General features: G+C 43.2%; 1 protein-coding gene across 2 annotated transcripts in view; it reads left to right on the top strand.

Moving 5' to 3' along the window:
- The window catches only part of dbn1 (drebrin 1), a 133,628-nt gene extending 110,507 nt beyond the window's left edge, over positions 1 to 23,121 (top strand). Inside the window, exons 9-15 of one of the 2 annotated variants that reach the window (XM_080748443.1) lie at positions 2,220 to 2,276; positions 2,726 to 2,846; positions 17,990 to 18,127; positions 18,768 to 18,987; positions 19,760 to 20,003; positions 20,634 to 20,736; positions 22,128 to 23,121. In XM_080748443.1, the coding sequence (XP_080604569.1) occupies positions 2,220 to 2,276; positions 2,726 to 2,846; positions 17,990 to 18,127; positions 18,768 to 18,987; positions 19,760 to 20,003; positions 20,634 to 20,736; positions 22,128 to 22,180 (936 nt within the window). In that variant the 3' untranslated portion in view covers positions 22,181 to 23,121. Of the gene's footprint in view, positions 1 to 2,219; positions 2,277 to 2,725; positions 2,847 to 17,989; positions 18,128 to 18,764; positions 18,988 to 19,759; positions 20,004 to 20,633; positions 20,737 to 22,127 lie in introns of both variants that reach the window. The other variant, XM_080748442.1, reaches the window with a different exon arrangement.
- The last annotated feature ends 597 nt before the right edge of the window (positions 23,122 to 23,718 follow it).

Raw genomic sequence — 23,718 nt, 5'->3', positions numbered from 1 at the left:
GAGAGAGAGAGAGAGAGAGAGAGAGAGAGAGAGAGAGAGAGAGAGAGAACATTCCTAACTGTGAGAAAGGGAGCTGTGTGTGTGTGTGGGGCTACAGATCCCATGGCCTGGAGGAACAGACCGTAACCCTGGCAACAGACAGTAGAAAACGCTAATAAACAGCTTTAATTTGGGAGAAATGAAATTCGGGCTTCACAGTTATGTCAGGTGTGTTCATATGCTAATGGTGATGCGATTTCAGAGCAATTGCTCCAGCCACTGAGGAGAAACGCTGTTACAGACGGACGGACGGACAGACATTCGCAAAATTATATGTTTGATATATAATTAAAAAGAAAATACTCTGAAAATGCACGAGGCCCACCCATCTGACCAATTAACTCATTTAGTGCCCCTGAAATTAACGGATTATAAAGTCCACGATGCCAGTCTCAGGTTGGCATCACCCCCGTTATCTTATTTTGAAGGCCAGAAGTCCACAGCGCAATCACTTCCGGTCTGACGTCATCGGGTCCTGCGCCGGAACCGATCCTTGTCCACGTGGAGTTGTGTAATGGCGGACCGGGAGCTTTTATAACTGTGTAACATAAGCGAGCATCTGCCTCCATCCTAGCTTCTAAAGTGTAGTTTTGAGATAATGGACATTAAAGATGAGATCCCCCGTCCACCTCAATGTTATGGATGGGACTATTTTGTGCTCGTGGAGCCGTGATGATGCGAAATCAGCGACGGATTTCTTCTCCGGACCTCTGGCCATTCTTCTCGGTAATGTATCCGCCGTTACAGTACTTTTCACGAGTATACTCAGGATTGGCACTGCGGATACTCTATTACATTTCACGAGTCTTCGCGGGATTGGAGTTAAGGGGCCAGATGTTAAGTGGTCCCATTTTCAAGCGGGCCCTGGTCCACAACATTTGAGAATGATAATCACTGGTGTATTTAATGTGTGTGTGTGTGTGTGTGTGTGTGTGTGTGTGTGTGTGTGTGTGTTGCTGTATCAGTAGAGACGGAACAGCACCCGGGAGAGAGGCTGACCAAGTTGTTTCTGTTCTCAGTTCTCTGTCTAATTGAAGCATCGCTTCTGCTTTCCCTTTAATGAGAACTGTGTTGCTTTGTGCTGTGGAGGAGTCATACTGGGAGACACACAGACATCACTATCTGATTAAGCTTCTCTGCTCCTCCTCAGCGGAAGGCAGTGATTTCAGACCTGGGCTTTTGCTTTTCCCAAGGAAATACACTATATGAAGGTCAAATGAGGAATTAGCGTCGATAGCGGTACAGAGAAAATACTGTACAGCATAATGTGATTATAACATTTCCAACAAAGCTCATATTGTACCCCAGTGGTGCTGCCCTAACAACGGGTTGGGACCCGTTTTTGGGTCGCAGACATATTTTTAATGCTTCTCCCTACAATTAAATGTATTCATACAGCACTTTGAGATCATATGTTTTTCCCTCTCCCTAATATAGTGATACAGACAATACAAGACAATACTGCTAGACAATACCAGACAATACAAGACAATACTAGACAATGCATCAAAACGGTGTGCAGTCATGGGTAGATATGTGTACATGTTTACAGTCAGAGTAATCGATTACATTGTTGGTGTTCAGAGGGGTAGTGTTGAGCTCAGTGGTCGGATTCCAGAGGTTCTGTCGCCCCCTCATGGCAGATTTATGTAATTGTCCTTCATTTGGCCATTTCACACAAGTTAGTTTAGCAGGTGTCTTGCTGAAGAACGTTAGTTAAGATGCGAGAAAGGGGCACTTGGACAGAGCTGATGAGCAGCTTAGATGTAATACCAGCCACTCTCTGTTGCTGAAAGTCTGCTGTTGAATGGATGGCTGTCGCGTCAGGTCTCAAGTTGCAGGAAAGCATCAAAAGCCGCCGGCTTCCGACCCCGTCGGAAAAAGCTGAAAAAGACATCGAGCCATAGGCTATTTATAGCACACGTAGTAGACGTCTGTCGGTGTCGGCTCTCGTGCATTCAGCAACTTTTTTTCACACCTTCCAAACGACTGATCTCTGGACTTCATTCAACTGCCAGTCTGTAGTAATCTGTAGCAGTCTGTTAGGTGGAGAGCTACCTTGATCAATGTATTTTTTTTTTATTATTACATTTCTTAAACTCTCTCTCTCTCTCTCTCTTTCTCCCTGTCTTTCTCCGTCCATCTGTCTGTCTGTCTCTCTGTCTGTCTCTTTCTCTCAGATAACAGAGCTGAGTGCTGATGACCTCAATGCAGACAAGAAGGAATCTGAAGTGGACGTGAGTCAAACAGTCAAAGAAAATAAGTTCAATAAAAGTGCGTATGACGAGGCAGTGAATCACGTAGAGATGGTCCCTGGTGTTGGCCCACATATATATATATACACGCTGTAGACACTTTAAGTGTGTCACCGTGGCAACACAACCTCCAGGCTCTGGTTCTGTGTTAGTGGGACAGACAGGAAACGCACTGTCTCCATGGAGATATTTATAACACTGAGAGAGAGAGAGAGAGAGAGAGGTTGAGGGGGGAGAGGAGGGAGGGAAGGAGGGAGAGAGAGGGGTGGAAGAGAATGTGGGTTGTTTATGATTTACATTTTTATTATTTTGCACCAACTTCCTCTGTCATCTCATTGTGTGTGTGTGTGTGTGTGTGTGTGTGTGTGTGTGTGTGTGTGCGTGTGCGTGTGCGTGCGTGCGTGCGTGTGTGTGCGTGCGTGTGTGAACAGGAGGCTAAGGCCATCATAGCCCAGAGTCGGAGGTCTGGGAATCCTCGTGAGTTTTTCAAGCTGAAGGAGAGAGCCATGACCGTCAGCGTGGACTCCTCACCTGTCTCCATACACAGGACTGGTAAGCAAGTTAAAGCAACTGGAGCACTGGAGTAAATAGAGAAAGAGAATCGAGCACCCTGTCTGTTGGCGCTTCTCTTGTCAGGCGGGCACGGCTCTGAAAGGAACCAAGCAGTTGAAAAGATCACCAGCACTCACAAGTAGTGTAGTGTGGGGTTTAGAATACAAGAACGGACGCCACAAAACACACTCGCCCTGGGCAAATCAGGTGACGTTAGAACGGTCGGACCCACGTACTCTAAGTCTGGCCACCAAAGTCCATTCACCCGAGTCAAATCTGGCAAGCTCGGGTCCGACGGAATGAGTCGTTCTGAATACCAGTAAGACTCCCTAATCGGGGGATGAGTGACCGTTACGGCCCAATAACTTAATTTTATTCTCTGTAGTCTGTTCTCACCAAGCGGGGCGAGCATTCCACACCGGCGGGGCGAGTGGTCCGTCCAAAAAGGGTCCCCTCCTCAGAAATGATTGTTCCTCGAGTCGTTCATTTTCTTCTGCGTGGAGAGAGCCTGGAGGGCGAGGTTCAGTCAGTCACATCGACTGGCTGAACGAGGAGGAGGAGGAGGGCGGAATCGGAAGCACTGAACGGTGAACGAATCATTGGAATGAACTAGTTTTTTAGTGAACTGAACAAAATGACCCGAGTCTCTGAAATGAAGGGTGCTTCCCATCACTTTTAGGATCTCTTATTTATTGATGACCCAGCAGCAGCAACCAAAAAACATGTCAGCCAAGAGCCTTCCCCACTGTACTAATTACTAGTAATTATTACGATGAGGAAGGCTTCTGGCTGGTGATCTTATCAACTAGCTGAGTAAACTGACCAAGTAAGAAGGAGAGAACTGAATAACTAGACCTGATAAGAATTAAAGAACTAAGTTACTCCAGACCTGGTACAGTATGTGGTCAAGTGGTTTTGGGTTGAACATGTGGGTTCATCTAAATCAGTATATTTGTCACATTCTAAAACATTGTCTGACATACATACTGTTTATGTCATCTAAAACGTGTCAATCCATACATACATCCCCCTTTTATGTGTTGTGCATTACAAACTACACAGGTCTGCATAAAATAGACATTTACTGTAGATATGATTTAATAGGGTTTTGCTGTGTAGGAGATGTACAGTATATCGTTGCTGTCGGGCAGAAACCTCTTATCTCCATATGTTTTCATAAAGTAATGCCCTACTTGATCATCCTACAGCATCACACAAAATGATCAAAAGTAGCAGATCCACAAGCTCGAAACACGGCGTGATGCGGCGCATTTTGAGCTTGTAGATCTGCTACTTTTGCCATTTGAATCCTGAAAAGTAACAGTTTGGGAGATAATGAGGTTTCCACCTGACAACGACGATATACTCCTTGCATTCTGTCCTCATAACGTGCTGAACGCAGAAACCTGAGAGGTTCACACAAACTCCCTCCATCCTCACACACGCAATATCAAGCTCTCGTTCGAGCCTTTAGTTTGTCTCCCAACAGGGCTGTTTGGCTTGCTGCAAGCAACAAACAACGTGCACACAGAAGACACGATATACAGGAAACCTAGAAGGCACACTATAACGATCAGTATGGGATGTAATTAAATGAACATGCTCAAGGGCAGGAGATGACAGAGTAAGCAGGGACCTGGAGAGTCTTGTGTCTTCCAGCAGCGCAGGTTAACATGCACTGTGTTGGATAATGAGAGCTTCAGCGTGATTTAATCTGTGCTCTTGTAACTCAAGTGCTATTTGCTCCACGAGAAGGCACGACTAGCACTAGCTTATGATGCTAAATGATAGCTGTTAACATAAACAACTCTCTAGACCACTGCACCTCAGACATTTTGTCAAGGACCAACCATCTGAAAAGATTTTGTGCCAAGGTCCCACATAAGAGAAGAGTTTTTGAAGATAGCTGAAAAGAAACGTTTAAAGGACAACTTTGTTTTTTTACAACAAGGGTTCATATTTCAGATAGTCATTAGAGAAAAGGTTGTTAAAATGTTTTCATTTACTTCTTTCTATCATTTTAGTGATTTTAACTATTTCGATTTGCATGCATGCCTCCAGGTTGGGGGCATGCATGCAAGATGCACCACAATCTTTCATGGCCAGATGTGACTTATGGGGGCTGGTGTAAATAGTAACAAAGAAATTGACGGCTTATTGTGTCTAAAAAGACACAATATTTAACCACTTGTATGCATGCCCCCAACCACTGAAATCAAAATACTAAAATCGCTAAAACAATAGAAAGCAGTAAATGAAAACATTTTAACACTCATCTTTTCTTTTCTCTAATTACAATCTTTGTAAAGAGAAGACTGTCGCACACCCAGTAGCTCCTCTCAAGCAGGTGCGTCGGTCACAAAGTAGTTGAATGAATGAATCTTCAATGAAGAAAATACACCCGCACACTGCCACTTGCAGGTTCCAAGTATAAATTTATTAAAAGCAACGTTTCGGTCAGTAGACCTTCCTCAAGCTAAATTCAGTTATGGCTGGATAACAGCCATATGCGCCGCAACACGGCGTGATGCGGCGCATTTTGAGCTTGTAGATCTGCTACTTTTGCCATTTGAATCCTGAAAAGTAACAGTTTGGGAGATAATGAGGTTTCCACCTGACAACGACGATATACTCCTTGCATTCTGTCCTCATAACGTGCTGAACGCAGAAACCTGAGAGGTTCACACAAACTCCCTCCATCCTCACACACGCAATATCAAGCTCTCGTTCGAGCCTTTAGTTTGTCTCCCAACAGGGCTGTTTGGCTTGCTGCAAGCAACAAACAACGTGCACACAGAAGACACGATATACAGGAAACCTAGAAGGCACACTATGGCTGGATAACAGCCATAACTGAATTTAGCTTGAGGAAGGTCTACTGACCGAAACGTTGCTTTTAATAAATTTATACTTGGAACCTGCAAGTGGCAGTGTGCGGGTGTATTTTCTTCATTGAAGATTCATTCATTCTCTAATTACAATCTAAAATATGAACCCTTGTTGTAAAAAAACAAAGTTGTCCTTTAAAGTACTCTTCCTCATTTTGCTGGGGATCCCCCTGAACAGAAGGACACATGGGGGTCCGCGGACCCAACTTTGGGAACCATTGCGGACTTATTCCCAATCGTTGAGGTTGGTCTGTTGGAAAGCAAGTAAGAATGATGTAATTTGCTTCTGTAGACTGATTCAATTGCCCTTTAACCTGGATCTGTTACAGAAGGCTAATAAGGAGTGTCTATCATGATGACTGGCAAGTGGCAACTACTGTACATTTTCCAGTCAGTACAGTCAGAGACCTGCTGTGTACATATACTTAGATCATCTCCTTTCCCTATAACTATTTACGGTATACTTATTTATCTCCTACTTTGATTTGAGGACATACCAAAACCAGCATGTCTAATTCCTTGCATGTGCAAATGTATTTAGCCAACGATTACAGCTTCAGGGTTGTGGCTTATGTTGTAGACCTTTGAAAATCACTTTGAAGTTTGTACCATTTAACCACTTTAACCCTACATATTTAATTGACCGGCATCGACTGGCTTCCCTCAGGGAAGACAGCAGAGAGAGTTTTGGCCATGTCACCCAATGTTTGCCTCAGAATAGGGATGCCCCTAACTGTTCCCGCAGCGCAGTAGAATGGACAAACTTCACAAACGGTGACAGAAAACACCACTAGGTGTGGGGACCAAATTATTATCATTATGGATAAAATATAAGATTTAACAGAAGCTAGCACTGTGAGACACATCCCCTGGATCTAGGTGAGTAAGACTATTATAAACATCAGAGTCTGTGACCTGACTAGCACCCCAGCAACTGTAAAGCAAACCGTTCCAGATTAACAAGCTTCTGTGGGTCGACCGTAACCCTGCAAGCGTTTTGTAAGCCCCTGACGCAGACCGTCTCTCGGTCATTCCTTAGCTTTGCAGACCTCAGCAAGCCAACAGGCGAGAACAGCCAAAGCCTGCAGCTGTACCTTTGTCCACGCGTACTTAACATGAACTTGGACAGAAGAACCTTGTGTTTGCTTGGTTGTAACAAAGGCAGTGGCAGTTTGTTTTACATTCATACGTAACAAAAACTACCTAGAATGAAGTGCTGAGACTTCAAGCTAACAAGCCTCTCATATTTCTACTGACTCTGCATGCACTGTCTGCATATCACGCTAATCAGTATTTTACCCTGTCTTTCTTTCTTTCTTTCCTTCTTCCTTCCTTTCTTTTTCTTTCTTTCCCTCTGGGGGGGGTTCTGTCTTTTATTCTTTTTCTTTCTTCTACAATGTCCATCCATCTGTTGGTTTTTATCACCATCTTCATCCATCCTTCTTCATAAATTCTTCACTTTCTCTCTTTCATACGTCCACTCAATTCATCCCTTTCTTTCTCTGTGTCTTTCATTTGTCATTTTGATCTGGTTTCTGGAACATTCTACCATTCTTTCTGACTCCACTAATGGCCTTCTATGGGACCACTCACTTCCCTCTGGGGGGGGGGGGGCTGGGGTCAATTGTCTTTGCCTTGACTTCCTGTCCTCTCCTATTTTCCTTCTGCTCTTTCTGTCTTCTGTCCGTCTGTCTCTGCTCTTATACGTCTTCCCTGCATGTCTCTTTCCACGTCCACATCTACCTGTGTGTGCGTGCGTCTGTGTGTACATGTACATATCCATATATGTGTGTGTGTGCGTGCGTGTTGTCCTCGGGGTCCCCCATCCGTCCCGTCTCTTGTCCACACCAGGACGTTTGGACAGTCCCTTCTTGCGGCAGCAGCACAGCCCCACCAGTGACCACAGCAGCGAGCCCAGTTCTTCTCCCTGCGATTTCTCCAAATCGCGGGGTGGCGGCAGCATGTCCCCCCTTCGCACCCCACGCCCCGCACGGACGCAGCAGCCCCCCTGGGGGGCCGCAAGCGGTAGGTAAAACAGTGCCGAGGCTGAGCAGCAGGGACCAGTTGGAAGAGCAATGAACCGGAATAGTAGACAGCAGAGAAGACGGGTCAAGGACGTCCACTATAAACGTGTACTGCTGGGACTCTCTTAAAAAAACAGGTGCTCCCCCCCCCCGTATGGGCGTGGTTTAGCACACTGTTTCCCAAACATTTGTGGGTCACAGACCAATTTTTATGGGTCACGACTCACATTTCTTTAGCAGTCATGTAGCAGTGCAGCTAGTCTGTTTACTTTATATAGCTATCTTAGTATACCGTTTTATTGTATTGAAATAACTTGAAATAACAAATGCATTACTTTTGATATCACTTGACGGCAAGTGATATCAAGCCAGTGATAGTGAAAAGACTTTTGAGGTGCCCCCGAGAGGCAGTGAGTGAGTGTGGGGGCCTTGTTCGTTGACTATTGAAGTTGCAAACCAATAGTTATGGAATAGTTTATAGTGTATTTGGAAATGTTATTGATATGTAACAAAAATGTTTAGGTTCAAAACCTTGTCAACGTTCAATGTACTGCATTGGCTTGACAAGGCGAGCCGATGCGAGTCAATGGGAACGCAAATCATCAGGCACACACAACGCTGTGTGTGTGTGATGCAGGATGTTAAGGGGCGGTCGCCCAGGGCCAAACACCCGTTTTTTTAAGGGAGTCCCGTGTGTATACCACGTCTTGTTGGAACCTCTCGGTTCTCATCTTGTTCAACCACCGACTGACCAACACTCCCCTGCGTCACCACAAACCCACCCTCCTCCCCCAAACCCCAAACCCCACACCTACCCTAGCCTCAAAGCCTACCAAACTCCACCCGTCCGTCCACCCCACCCACCACTACTACTCTCACCTCCATGACCCAACCCAGCCCATCAGAACCCCTCCTGAATCTAGCCTCCGACAAGACTGACAGAGATAGTTTTTGTTGATTCCGACATCTATATTATCTCTGTCAGCCACCCCCCAATAACCACTGGAAGCTCCATAATATTTCATGGTCATATTGTTGTATTGTTGCAGTCTTTTTTCTTTTTTTTTTGTTGTTGTGGTCTTCACTGTTTGACATTATGGCAGAAACATGTATGTTTTTTTTTCCTTTTCTGGAATATCTCGTGTTATTGTTACATGTTGGGACTATGGGTGAAAATTCGCATCCTTGCTAATGCTGCGTTCACACCGGCAGATACAAAAGATATATACACAGCATATTTGTAGCTTTGTATCTTTGTAGCTGTAGAAACCAGCAGAACTTTTTTTGTAGCTGTTGTAGCTTTTGAAGCAGCTACATCTTCAAGTCGCAGGCTTCCATTGAAAATGAATGGTAGACTGTGGCTTTGTATCTGCCAGTGTGAACTCAGCATAACTCCCGGTGTATTTGCACTGCATTCAAACTCTACTGCTGTAGTTTTGTTGCTGTGTTCACTATCATGTACTGTCCCGTTCCAAATAAACAAATAAAGAGTAAAGATACTGAACCATCAAAATGGACTGATTTCGTTCTGAAATATTTGGTGTTCTATAAAGAGGTGTTTTAATCCCGTCTGGGCCTGAATTTCACTGGATTCCTCAATGAGCTTAGTGGCACTGTTCCAGCAGGTGAAAGCCGATGTTACAAGCGTCAATAAGTATTCATGGGTTGCATTTGTAGTCCTACACCAGCCATTTTGAGGACCAACACAGGTGTTTTGATTAATGTAGAACATTGGTTCTATGCCAATCAGACAAATTGAACACCTGTGTTGGTCCTCAATATGGCCGGTTTAGGACTACAAATGCAACCCATGAATTCTCATACACACAAATGAAATTAAGAAACCCATTTAAATTCAGGCACAGATGGGGTTAAAACACCTTTATTGGAACTGAGCTCTCAGTGGATATCGGGGTGGTTGACCAAGACTGACAGACTTAACACAAAATAGCAACATGGAAAAGAACAGAAACAAATTGTGTTATTCCCTTTGGAGGCTACCTCCTCCTGATCCACTGTGCACTGCCTGACCCACACACATGACTCCTCCTCCTAAGAAGAGCCACACCCCACCTGCCACCACCCCACCCTCTGTGACGCCGCTGCACAACCTCCATGTCTTCCGGTTTAGATGAAATAACTCCCACATCACTACTGTAGCATTATATCGTCGTTGTCGGGTGAAAACCTTGTATGTCCAAAACCGTTCGTTTTTATCATTTAAAAAAATGAACTAAACTAGTGAAAACAGCCGATCTACAGGCACACAACGCCTCGCACCGCGAGGCGTTGTGTGCCTGTAGATCTGCTGTTTTCGCTACTTTTGTGCGACGGCCTTGTCTGATGAAGCAGGGCTTTGCTTCGCGAAAAAACGTACACATTTGAAACTTGGAGATACAAGGTTTCTGCCCGACAGTGACGATATGGCTGTGTATGGTTGCCAATACGGTCAGGAAACCTTAGTCAGCCCTGTATTTCAAATCACTTAAGTACTATTGGTAATTTTTGGTTAAATCATAGACTGAAACATTTATGGGACCATGATTTATTAAACACATATAACATGATAATTAAAAAATTAAAAAATACTTTAAACTAGCGATTGAAGTATTCATGAAAACTAAGTAAATAAAATCAATAATTCCATAATAAAAAGTGTAAATTCCAGCTAAAACCACATTCACTTGAAAGGAGTTTAAATGCTTCTGCAGCCAGCAGGAGGTGAAATAGCGACACAACGTTAGAATATGGCAATAATAGGTTTCTGCCCGACAGAAACGTTATTTATACAAGTATGTTTTATCGTTCATTTTGTGATTCTAACCTGAGATTCCAACAAGCCACAACATCAACAACAACCGCCTCAGTCTCAGTTTAGAAAGCTGTGCCTCTTTTTCACAAAGCCTGTTTACAAACCAAAACGCCAGATCTTTCCCCCGTGTGTCTCTGTGTCCCAAAGCTTTATTGGCCCTCCATAGCATGGTGGCGTTGTTTGCCAACCAGAACAGTTCTCTACAAAACACATGTGTTCTTTTTGGCCGGCGACACCGGGCCAGTGCACTATGGAGGCGTAACCATTAGCTTGTTCACTGCTAGCAACCTCCTCCTCCTTGCTAATCAACTAACAAGCTAACAGCAACCTAGAAGAGCATCCTGCTAACGTTACGTGACGTGTGTTATCCTCTGTGGTTGATGAAGTCTCTTGTCCATTTGTGTGACTTGTTTGTTGAACACATAAGTTCCACTTTTTTTAGTGTTGTTTTTTAGATGTTGTCTTCGTAGCTGTGTTGACACACTGTACATTTTTTTTGTAATTGTTTTAAGTGGATTGTGTTTTATTAAAGTCGTACTGTGTAACTTTTTAAAATTAAAATGATTTAATGTTTCACAAAAATGTGTTTTTGACATCTTCTCAAAGCACTATTAAAATATTTTTATTTGCGAGTGTCTGCCCCCGACAGGGCTGCCAAGTCTCACCCTTTGAGAGTGAGAGTCATGCAATTTAAAGGAGTAGTTCACCCCCCTTTTTTTCTATTGATTACTCAACCCATGGAGACTTGAATTCATGGATATGTTTTTAGCCGGGGACCCAGTCACCAAAATGGGAGAGGACCTGTGATGTTCTGCTGTACTTTTTATTTCAGTTTTATCTAATAGTTTGGTCATTAAGGTCCACAGAATGAGAGGCCTGCTCGGCTGGAAACATCTCGAAAAAAAGTTATGGCCATTTGTATATTCACTGTCCCATTGACAAAATTTCGGACCCAAAAACGGTGAAAAGTGATGAGTCATCACATTCTTTTCAGTTTTGGGTGGCAGAAATTCTGCCCAAGGAATGTTTTTCATGCAAAACAAATGCTTGCAATGGATTCAGAATGATGAAGAACCCCTAGTTCGACCCCTCACATGCTACTTAAATCAAAATAAAAAAATTGAACTCAGCCTAACTCAAATAAAAAGAAAAAAAATCCATGAATTCAAGTCTCCATGGGGAGAGTAATTGATAGAAAAAAAGTCATTTTGGGGGTGAACTACTCCTTTAACCTCTTCTCACACCACACGTGCCATTTCACATGCTCATTTACTCTACAAACATCCCGGAAATTAGCGTCTGCTCCCGGCTCCCGGCGGCGAGTGGCAGTAAAGCTCCCGCAAATGCTGGATCCGGTAAGGGGCACACATGAGGACACACAGACCGGATCTGCAAACCGCAATGTCATTTATTTGTCGCTGAACTGTCAATCTGGCAAACAAATGATTGTCATTCGCTGTGGTAGGAGTGGGCGTCTAAACGTGACCAACCACTCGTCTTATACGCAGAGATTGGGCGGGAAAAGTCTGTTCTTCAAGTGCAGAGTCGCAGGGTCTAAGTCTATGTTCATAGTTACCGTATACTGTAGCCAAGAGTTATTCATTTTAAGAACTGAGTTAACCAGTAAAATCACACGAATAAATACAGGCTATATAGGCTGCATCATCTATCGTCTTCCATCCTAGGGGCTACAGTATTGCGTGCTTTGCACTTGAGCGAGAAGCACTGGCGTACATTTCTTTCATCCGTGTGACACATGAACCTCTTAACGTCTTCTTCATACTCAATGTCAATGTGTCACACTCAAGATAACTTCATTGAAACAGCAGTTTAATGACTTTAAAGTAACGCATGTTGCAATGACAGCGGGTCTTGGCACAACTAGGGGGCGGCATAGCTGAGTGGTTAGGGAGCCTGCCTAGTGCCTAGGGAGCCAGAGCCCCTTGTCCCAGGTTCGATTCCAGGCCAGGGTAGCAAAGTCGATGTGTGTCCCTGAGCAAGACTCTTAACCCATAATTGCTCACATGCTCCTTTTGGGCAGCGAATCAGCTGGGTTGGGCTGAAAAGACTGAATTTCCTTCGCGGGAGGAAATAGGTATCTATATGAACTAGGATGCGAACATTTGAGCTGGAAGCTGGAGCCAAACTCAAGAAGCGAGAGCGTGAGTGAACCTTCTCCCCAATAGGTAAGACATGCATTATATTAGCCCAGTGGTTCTCAAACTTGGGGTCGGGACCCCAAGTTTGGGGGGTCCCCAAATTATTTTGTGGGGTCCCCAGATGATTAGCTTAATGTCCATTTCTTTTTCACTCAACGGTAAATAATCCAACATACAGTATACGTTTGTACAGGATATCTGCACAGTGCACATTTATAAAGTGACAATTTAAGGACTTTCAAGACCTTTTTAATACCAAACTGGCAAATATTAGTAAGTAAGAAAGAGGCAAACATTGTAGTACGGCTATTTTCACAATATTTATCTATGGATCCAACGCTAAATGTAATACCTACAATTCCAAGTGTTTGTCAGGGTGGGGGTCCTCAGTCCAAATATGTTTATTTTGGGGGTCACGGCCTAAGAAAGTTTGAGAACCACTGTATTAGCTTATTAAGCCTATCTCTGCTGCCATGCAGAACAGTTTTTTAACTGAACCAGTGTTCTCTGATCAGCCTGTTGGTTAGCTGCACTTGATCAACCATGCCAGCCCAAGGACCTCGGGTAAAAAAGAAACCGTAGAAACCCCCGTTTCTCATGCAGGCGCGCGCTTTAGCCAGCCCACCCCCAAACCATGTCTCACTTTTCCTGAAACTTGGCAGCCCTGGCCCCCGACACTCGTGCCAAATTGACTCGGGCAAATGTAGTTACAAGGGGTGTTGCCAAAAACACTTCTAACATGAACGTTACACTGTATGACCTTAATAACTGGTGGCCACTAAGTGGTTATAGTTTCTTTCTTCTTTTCTTGTTGATTGTTTTAATCTGTAAAATAATGTTCTGTTTTCTCAGGGAAGAGGACACCTGACTTTTACTTGGCTATTCAACAGCCATGGTCTTCCTATAGCAGTACAGTGATTCTCAACCTTTTTGATTGAAGGGACCCCCAGTTTAAAAATGCATTATTAGACCCCCGTTTGATACCAAACCGTTTCATCTCTGGGACTCCAATCTACACTGTAAACTCATCAGTGTTTATTTAACTCTGAGCGAACCGTTCGATTGTAACATTTTTTTTTACAATCGATTAAATCGATTCGTTTGATTAACTATTGCACCTCTGATTGATAACAGCAATCTGTTTCAACATTTCACTCTCTTTCTCTCCCCTCCTGATGGGAAACACAAAAACACACACTCTGCACACACACACACACACACACACACACACACACACCCTCGGGCGCTCCGCTGCTCCTTCTCTTCTCAACCAACCTGCGTGAGTGAGTGTGTGTTTTGTTTTCTCGCCGATATTAAGCCGCCTGTAGTGTTACCGTAGTAACCTGGCCGGTGTTGATGCACACGTCGTCCCCCCCAGCCGTGGGGTTTTCGTGTTCTGTGACCTCATCATCTGGCCGACCTCATTGAACCTTGACCTTTGTGTGGAGCAGCACTCATCACAGTGCCGTGAAGTGTCCTGCATGCTCTGTTCTCAGCCGTAGAACAAGTATGTTTTACTCAAGTAAAAGTGACAATACCACAATGTAGAAATTCTCTGTTACAAATAGGATTATTGACTGCTTTAACTATTGAAAAATAGCAGATATACAAGCTCACAGCGCGGCACCGAGTGCCGCGCTGCGAGCTTGTAGACCTGCTATTTTTGAAAAATCGTGAAAATTTGAATTTTGACCCGATTCTATAAGTTTCTTTTGAATCCTTCTAAGGTTTTTGGAAAAACCTATGTTTTTATGTCAGCAATCTGGCTATAGCCGTCGTCAAAGAAAAAGGTCCTTTTCACTTAACTGGAGAGACTACTATGTTAGTGGTTCTCAAACCTTTTCATGTGAAAGACCCCTGTAAAAAATATTCATATCTCAAAATATTTATAGTTCCAAGGACCACCCAGAAGCAAAATCTGAGTTACAAACGTTCGCTCTAAAAATACATATATCAAAAGATTTGCACACATTTTTGCGACTTTTTCAAAAATAGAAGCTCGCAGTGAGCTTGTATATCTGCTATTGTTCAACAGTTAAAGCAGTCAATAATTCTAGGCCTAAATGGGTTAAAAGTCGGTATTCACATTTTTACTTGAGTAAAAATACTAAATAAGTACTCATTATTCAAAATGGCCCATTTCACGCGTGTCCCAGCTGGTGTTTTCACGAATGTCTCATTTCAGTTTGGCTTTCTGGTGGCGGATCATTTGCAGAGTCAGTGGATGGAAACCGGCCCAATCTGGTTCCTTTTAACAGTGAAAGAACAAAACCCCCTAAACCTTTTGTCCTCTCTGAATTAAAACGAATGAATGAATGTCTCTATTGCAGACTCAAGATCCATAGAAAACAGAAACAACCTTATTTGAAACAGGCCATTTAAGACAATTTTAAAGTGAGTGTTTAATAGAGTGTTTGTTCTGTAACCGGGGTCTCCCCGCCTTTCCAGCTCTTAAATACACAGAAAATACATTTTCAGGCCAGGAAAAGAGAACTCATGCAGGATACAGGACAAATAAGTGAAATTGGAAGTGATTAAACAAAATGAGCAGACAACAAAATCTCAAACTGGTATAGAGAAATTAAAGCCGCTGTTCCTTTAAATGTAAATGTCTGCATCACAATTTTAGAAGTTAAACTATTTTCCCGTCTGAGCTGAAGTTGGCCGACCCTCAGCCTGGTCCTGCATCAGCTTGAACATTCCACGTGGAAACAGGAACTCCAGCCGAGCTAAACTCTGTCCTGCTGTAACAACATCTTCATTTATTCCTGATTAACAGACGCTTTTGACTTTTTACCAGCTCCGTGGCCTCATGGTTAGATTGTCCACCCTGAGTTTGGGAGGTCGAGGTTCGCTTCCCTGTGCCTGGTCATACCAAAGACTATAAAAATGGGACCCTGCCTGCTTGGCACTCAGGCATCAAGGGTTAGATTGGAGGTACGTGCCTGCGACATACTAGCGTCACGTCCAGGCGGTGTACAGAACTTGTAGCTGCCTCACGCTACAGAAACAGGAGATAGGCTCCTATACACGGCTCTCTAAGGCCTTACTTACTTTAAAAGACACTTTTACGCTGCATGTTATACAGGCTCATTCCTACTGGAAACAAATGTACTAATCTATGCTCCACTGATCGGCGATCAATACTGATTAGCCCCCAAAGCCCAGCCAACAGCATGATGTCACTCATGGGTCAGTACGAGTCCCGTCATTTCAACATCTGTGACTCCACGGTCATACGTGATATATTCAGATATCCATGCTTTGTGCTTTCACTAATTGTGACTGGTGTTATTATAGTCTTTGTATTAGCACTATATATATTAGTAGTTGGTGTTCATAAACATTGATTTCTGCCTTGCAAAGCCACAGTGTCACTGTATGAACAGCAGAACGGAGACTAAAAGTCTTTGAAGATGATCTTCTGTCACACCAAAAAATATATAATGTAAAGTAGTGTTAATGTATAATATCTGCTGACCTTTAATGTTAAAAATACGGTATACTAAACGAGTTGTACTGCTGTTTGTCTTTGTACGGTAGAAATGTCACATTGTCATGATGTGTGTATCTTGCTAGAGAGTAGTTTGTTAACTAACACTTTAATGTGTGGTAATAACTCATGCTGTTTAGGCCATCGTAGTAACTAACCCATGCTTTTCAAGGTATGGTAATAACCAGACTCATGGAGACCTCAAGTCTGACATCACTGCCGCTGGTGACCGCTATCCTGCTGGGTTACAGAGTTATTTTTTCCATTGAAAATACTATAGGGTCTCAATGGCATCGTGTCATATAAGAACTGGGTTCCAGAAATTAACAAATGAGCCTGGCGATTTTACTCGTGTGGATATGAAGCATCAACCGATGGTGGAAAAAGTACTAATTTATCCAAAGTAATACTACTATATTTTCTACAATTACAGGCTGTATAATGTATATCATCACTGTCGGGCAGAAACCTTGTATCTCCAAGTTTCAAATGTGTACGTTTTTTCGTAAAGCAAAGTCCTGCTTCATCATACAAGAATAGATCTAGGCGTTGTGTGCTTGTAGATCGTCTATTTTCACTATTTTAAGTAATTTTTTAAATGATAAATACAAAACGAACGGTTTTGGACTTTTTTTTTAGATTTGTTTTTTGGGCTTTTTATGCCTTTATTTGATAGCTTACAGTAGACTGACAGGAAATGGGGAGAGAGATGGGGGAATGACATGTGGCAAAGGATGTCCAGATCGGGAATCGAACCAGCGACGCCAGCAGGCATCATAGCCTAGTATGTGGTATGCGCCTAGACCACTAGGCCAGCAGGCACGCCAGAACAGTTTTGGACTTACAAGGTTTCCACCCGACAACGACGATATTCAAAACTAAACAGATCACATACCTGACTGAATTGCCTGGCCGATTTGTTTACTTTTGGAACACAGTTATGATGTGATGCTAAGATTACCCTATGGTATTCTCATTAGAAAGAATACTTCCATGACCCAGAGGGGATAACGGAGTGACATCAGGAATACTCTATTGACAGAGGGAGTTAAGACACGCTTTTACTTGATCTCGCCGTTCCGCGATCACACAGTTTGTGTATTGCGTGAGGACACCCATTATGAGGATTCAATATTTGAAACTATTCAGTAGTGTTTGGAACTACTGGTCGCCCCGATGGCTGTACTTCAACATTACGTTCTTGCGGTTATCTCTGAGGCACACTGAAACAAATCAATGGTTAGTTGTAGTTCATGTTGGAAGCCTACAGGAGTGTCATAACTCTCTCTTTCAATAGCTCTGGTAACAATCAACTTGTAGTGTTCAAGGTGTTGTTAACATGCTCTGTTGCAGTAAACATACACAGGGTTGGGTTTCCAAAAGGACTTCCTTTTGTTCCATTTATGTTTTGTTTTATAATATCACAATTTAACCATTTCATTAAAATAAATATGTATATTAACCACATTGACCTAATGTATAGCTTATAGATTGCTTAAGTATTTAAGCCGTAGTATAAGACTTATATACAGTCTTTGATTGTTTTTACAAATCAAACCCTCAATTCAGTATATATATTTTTTTAAATCAAAAAGTAAGTATATATAAATGCCAAAAGCTATCCACTATCCACATCGGTACCAACAGAGGTTTTGGTTAAAGAGGAGCTATGATGATGTGTTTGTAATGTTTCTCAACTGCACATCCTGACGTATGGTTTTGTAGGGCAGTATATGTATTGCTTGCTATCCTCCTGTGAACCACTAGATGGCGATGACATTGACAACATTGAAGGGAGCTTAGATGGCAGAATGGCAGCCGTGTCGCCCATCCCTAAGATAGTCACCACACCCATCAAAGAAGAACAGAGGAAAGACGACGAGGACGACAGCACGAACGAGTGGGGTGAGAAACCACTAGAACCAAAGATCACACGCATGAGCAGGGCCGTGTAAACGTCAGAATGGAGCCACAGCGCAGAACTGTACAGTAGTTCTGTTATTCTGAAATGGGCAAATGGAGAGGGGTGTGCGTAATGCGCTACTCTTGCATTGCCTGCACACGTGCACTGTTATGCCACTGCATCGTACACAGACTACACACCCACATATAACACATGAGAATATAACATTCTCATGTGTAATGTCGACAGCAGTCAGTTCATTACAAAACGTTTCATGGCTGGTTATACCGGTATAACATTACCTTCATTCAGAGTTTTAGGAAAAGTAGGTCCATAGCGTTAGAAGGAGTTCTCTAACGCTATGTGACTCTTCGGGCATTGCTTGCATACCCCCGGTAGCGCAGCCTCTCGACCGTAGTCAAAATAAAGAATACACTTCCGCCACTCGCCAAAACAAAGAAGGTTTTAAGATGTTAAAAGCCTACTCTCCTTGGTGGGAACACTCTGAGACACACCTTTTGTCCAGATATATCTGGTCAATGGATTTTTTCTATTGATGCAGCAGCAAAAAGGTGACTATCTACAAGCCCTGACCGCCGCCACTGTGTTGGTCTTCTGGCCTTGTTTACCTCTCATCAGCAGGTTCAGATTCGAAGGCGGAGCCCCTGGAGTCCACGCCCCCCAGGCCCGTGCAGAGCGTGGCGCCCCAGGCGCGCGACAACGCCACGTTCAACGTGTGGGAGTCAGGGACGGAGCCCCTGTTGGACATATGGGACAGCTCCCAGACGTCCCCCACCTCCCCAAAGTCCCCATTGGTGGATCTGATGAGTAACAGCCCCAATGTCCAATCCGCTGCTGCTAGGTGGGCGTTTTGACCCTCATTCATTCCTTCTTCTTTCTTTTTTTTCCCTACCACGGAGAAGTTACCTGAATCCCTCAGGGCTCTATTGCGCTCAACATCAAATATGTTTGCTGAAAATAACTGATCTTACAAGCTCACAACGTGTCGCTAATATACTACGCATTGTGAGCTTGAGCTTGTAGAGCTTGTAGATCTAGATTCCCCAGAATGCGGATGCTGGGGTTGAAGTGGTTAAGTGATTGCAGTGGTTAACCACTTTCAACCTGGTTGTCCCTATTCTGGGCTTTGATTGATTGAATACTTTATTAGACAGAAATGTAAACAGCATGTGGTACAGTAAGACATTAAGGCTAACAGGATAACACAAAAAAGTTCAATTCATCAACATAGCATAAAAAAGATATACACAATAATACATTGTCATCAACAAATCGTCACTGTCGGGGGCGGAAACCTCGTATCTCCAAGTTTCAAATGTGTACATTTCTTTGCGAAGCAAAGCCCTGCTTCATCGTACAAGGCCGTCGCTTAAAAATAGTGAAAACAGCAGATCTACAAGCACACAACGCCTCGCGGTGCGAGGCGTTGTGTGCTTGTAGATCGGCTGTTTTCACTATTTTAAGTCATTTTTAAAATGACAAATACAAAACAAACAGTTTTGGACATACAAGGTTTCCACCTGACAACGACGAAATAAGAAAATGCAAACACTATTACACTGTAAGTACAAAGGAGATGGAGAATTACATGTACCGGTATTGCTGTGTTGCAGCGGTCCCAGACCACAGTCTCTCCTGAGTTTCGACGAGATGGCGGACGGCTCGACGTGTTCGGGTTCGGGCGGCGTGGCCGACGACGAGCCCTCCAGCCTGGTGGCGGTGGCGGGGGACGACCACATGACCCTCAGCTACCAGCAGGCACTGCAGCACGCGGCGGGGGAGGGGCAGGGGCCGGAGCTGGACGACGGACAGCTGCTCATCACCAACGGGGAGGCGCTGCTGAAGGAGGCCACTCAGGTAAGCCAGCAGCATTGTATACTTTAGCCATTGAAAAATAACAGATATGCAAGCTCACCGCGTGGCACCGAGTGCCGCGCTGTGAGCTTGTAGATCTAGCTATACAAAATAAATGTAGTGGCACTATTTGCCTCTGAGATGTAGTGGAGTAGAAGTACAAAGTACATAAACAACATTTTAAAATAGAAAATCACCACAGAATTGTACGTACAGTAAGTACAGTACTTGAGTATTATATCGTCGTTGTCGAGCGGAAACCTTGTATCTCCAAGTTTCAAATTTGTACGTTCTTTGGTAAAGTAAAGCCCTGCTTCATCATACAAGGCGGTCGCACAAAAGTAGTGAAAACAGCAGATCTACAAGCACACTGCGAGGCGTTGTGTGCTTGTAGATCGGCTGTTTTCACTAGTTTAAATCATTTTTAAAATGCTAAATGCAAAACGAACGGTTTTGGACATACAGGGTTTTCACCCGACAACGACGATATACTTATTTACTTTCCAATTTCCATAAAGGTAACTAGGGAAATGTTACATGTTTTGAGTTGAACACAAGCACCATCTACTGGCCAATGACGTTACAACAGCTGAAGTGGTCCCCGTGTTCACATGTCTGTTTATGTCTCTACAGGCTGGTAGCGAAGGCTATTTCAGCCAATCACAGGAAGAGGAGTTTGGCCAAACCGAGGAGTGCTCAGCCAAACACACGCCAGTGTTTTACAACAAGCCACCAGGTACAGAGCAAGTCCATTTTCTATATGAAATGATTTGATTTAACAAATCCATCACAATACAATACCCTGTATATCATCTCTGTCCAAAACTGTTACTTTTCAGGATTCCAATTCAAAAACAACAAAAATAGCAGATCTACAAGCTCAGCTACGAGCTTGTGGATCTGCTACTTTTGATACTTGACAGCAGGCCTGGAATTTCGTCATTGTAGGGGCAAGAACACTTGGCCTTTGATGTTGTCCATTTTTTGTGGGCACAAAGGCCAAATGCCAGGGCAGGAATAGCCTAGCTCAGCTAGACATCCACCCATGTTAAAACAAGGAGGGGATGCAGTTAGTTAGCTGCATTAGTATATAGGCTGGCTATGCCAGGCTAGGGCAGGAAGGCCATCAGATAAAACACGATTTTAGTCCATTGAAAGAATTTGTTGAATGTGAGGGTTCGGAATGATAACCCAATTTGCTGTGAAATACATAAATGGTTTAAAGATGGGGACTCGGGGGAGTTAAAGGAGCTATAGTCAACTTTTTCTTGAAAAACAGACGCTAAAATAAAAATAATGTTTTGAAAATATTTTATAAAAAAGATTACGCTTCATATATGTCTTTCTATTAAAAAATGACCACAAAAAGCGTAAAATAATGATAAAATAATTATTTTGGCCATTGTCAGGATGACTTTCTGAGATTTCATAATTGCAAACAAAAGACACTGGTGTTTACATGACAAGAAAGAGACATAAGTGTCTACATATTGACAAGAAGGAGACAGGGGATAAAGTGGTACAGTCAGCTGGGGCATTATGACCACTGTGGCCTCAGGTCATGCCTTTGGTTTGAGGGGCACAAGGCAAAACTGAGGGGCAACGGCCACAGATATAAAGAGCTAGATGCCTCGTTCGCCTCTGCAGTTAATTGGAGCAATGTGCAAAAGTTCTAGTCCGGACTTCCTGAAAAAACTAAGGGAACGCTGTCAGTCAAAGTGACTACTGGCCAATCACAGCATGTCTTTTCCGTGACTTATCCAAGGACCACAATTCAATTCAACAGAGCCAGTTCCGATGTTGCGCTGCTCAGCTGTTCTTATAGGCTGCATACGTAAAGACCAGTCCCTACCTGCCTCTGATTGGCTTACCGACTTCCGTATGTGTGACACACGCGGAAGCAATGAACGCGGAAGCGACAAAGATTCCCTTAGTTGCTCAATGCATACGCCCCCTAGCCGAAGGAGGCGTCTACCTTTCTATGTCTATGGCAACTGCGGCTATGGCCTTCATGGCCTCCATGAAATTCCTGCCTTGCTTGACACTGTAGTATGTTCAATCAAGTACAGTAGGGCATTAATGTGTGTGTGTGTGTGTGCGTGCGTGTGTGTGCGTGTGTGTTTTTAGAGATTGACATAACATGCTGGGACACAGACCCGGTGGAAGACGAAGATGATTAAACAGCCGTTCACCCAATCACATCCCGCCATCCCCCCTGGACCAAGAGAAGCAGGAAGTAGAACACAACTGCTGCGCATCGTTTTTCTAAAAAGACAAAAAAACTAAAATGACAAAAAAAAGAAGAAGTAATAATGAGTCTTGCATCGAAACAACTTCTGTACAATATTCTAGAGGAGATTAAAAAAAATATGTTAGCCACAGAAGGAGATTTGAGTTATTGTTACATACGCTAACGACTCATTAAAAGAGCTCGTGATGTTTTTCTTTTTGGAGATTTCTCTCTCTCTTTCTTTCTCTCTCTCTCTGTGTTTGATTTTTTTATTTATTTGACTTGGTTTTTTTCCTTGTTTTTGTTTTGCTATGCAGATATAATAGCTGAGAGTGGGGTGTTGATGTACTATAACACAGCGAAGTAGCACACGGCTGTACTGTATACTCATATAGACAATCACAGTACAATCCTGAGTGTATATTTTAATCACAGTAAACCTGGCATCCCTATTTTGGGCACATTTACATTTTTCTCCTTTTTTTTAAATTGGTAACTTTTTCTTCCTTTTTTAATTTTTTTAACGTTTTAAATAATTGCGGAAATAGCCAATCTACAAGCTCACAACGTGTCACATGACTTATTTGTCTTACGACAAAGTTTATACGTAGAGCTTAAAAGTGGTTAAATGAAGACTCAGGATTTGAACTGTGACGATACTGCAGCCTTTTGCACCGTAGTCAGTACTGCTAGATTACCCCCTATAACATTATCATGATTAATATCAGAACGTTATGATTCATTATGTATTGTTCCTGTTGCCATGTAGCCTCCTTCTCGCTTCCTTCATTCCTTCCTTTCCTTTCCTTTCCCACCTCCCTTCATTCTGTTTTCCCACCCAGTGTCTCAACCTCACCGCAAAACACATTAAAATAAGTTATTTTAGCTTTTGCTAAAGTCTTAAAATGTCACTTTCTTTTTGTAAATCAAGCGTTTTTTTTTGCCAATCTTCCCACCAGAGTGATCTAAACCAGTGGGTCTCAACGTGGGGTCCTCGAGGGGTTCCAGGGGGTCCCCAGAAAAAGCACTCGATAAAGCATCACAATTATTTTAACGAACCACATTATCCATTTATGTTTCATTTTTTTGTGGGGAAAAAAAATCTCAAAATCTAGTTTGAAGTTTGAACATTTTTGAAAGATAATTAAAAACATATATAAATGTTCTCTTCTGTTCTGGGGGTCCCTGACACAAAACCTTTATAGATTGGGGTCCTTGACTTGAAAAAGTTTGAGAACCACTACTCTATACAGAACTTACGGTATGTCAATACAAATGTCAGCACCACATCAACACTACTCTCCCTGTAGGATCAACCCTTTTTGGTGCCTGGGGGGCTACGACCACAGAATTCCCCCCCCTGTACCGAATTCCAGAATCGTTTCACTTCATCAGTCGGGGTGAGGGGATTTATCTCTATTTTCAGCAGCCCCCGGTCGGACAGTATTCCTGCACCGTTACTTGCAGTCAGGGGCGTCACAAGGGGTA

Source organism: Nannobrachium achirus (assembly GCF_963921795.1).
Source record: "Nannobrachium achirus genome assembly, chromosome: 19".
NCBI classification, from domain to species: Eukaryota; Metazoa; Chordata; class Actinopteri; order Myctophiformes; family Myctophidae; genus Nannobrachium; species Nannobrachium achirus.
Note: the sequence above shows the minus strand (reverse complement) of the source record. Positions and strands in the feature narration are given on the sequence as shown.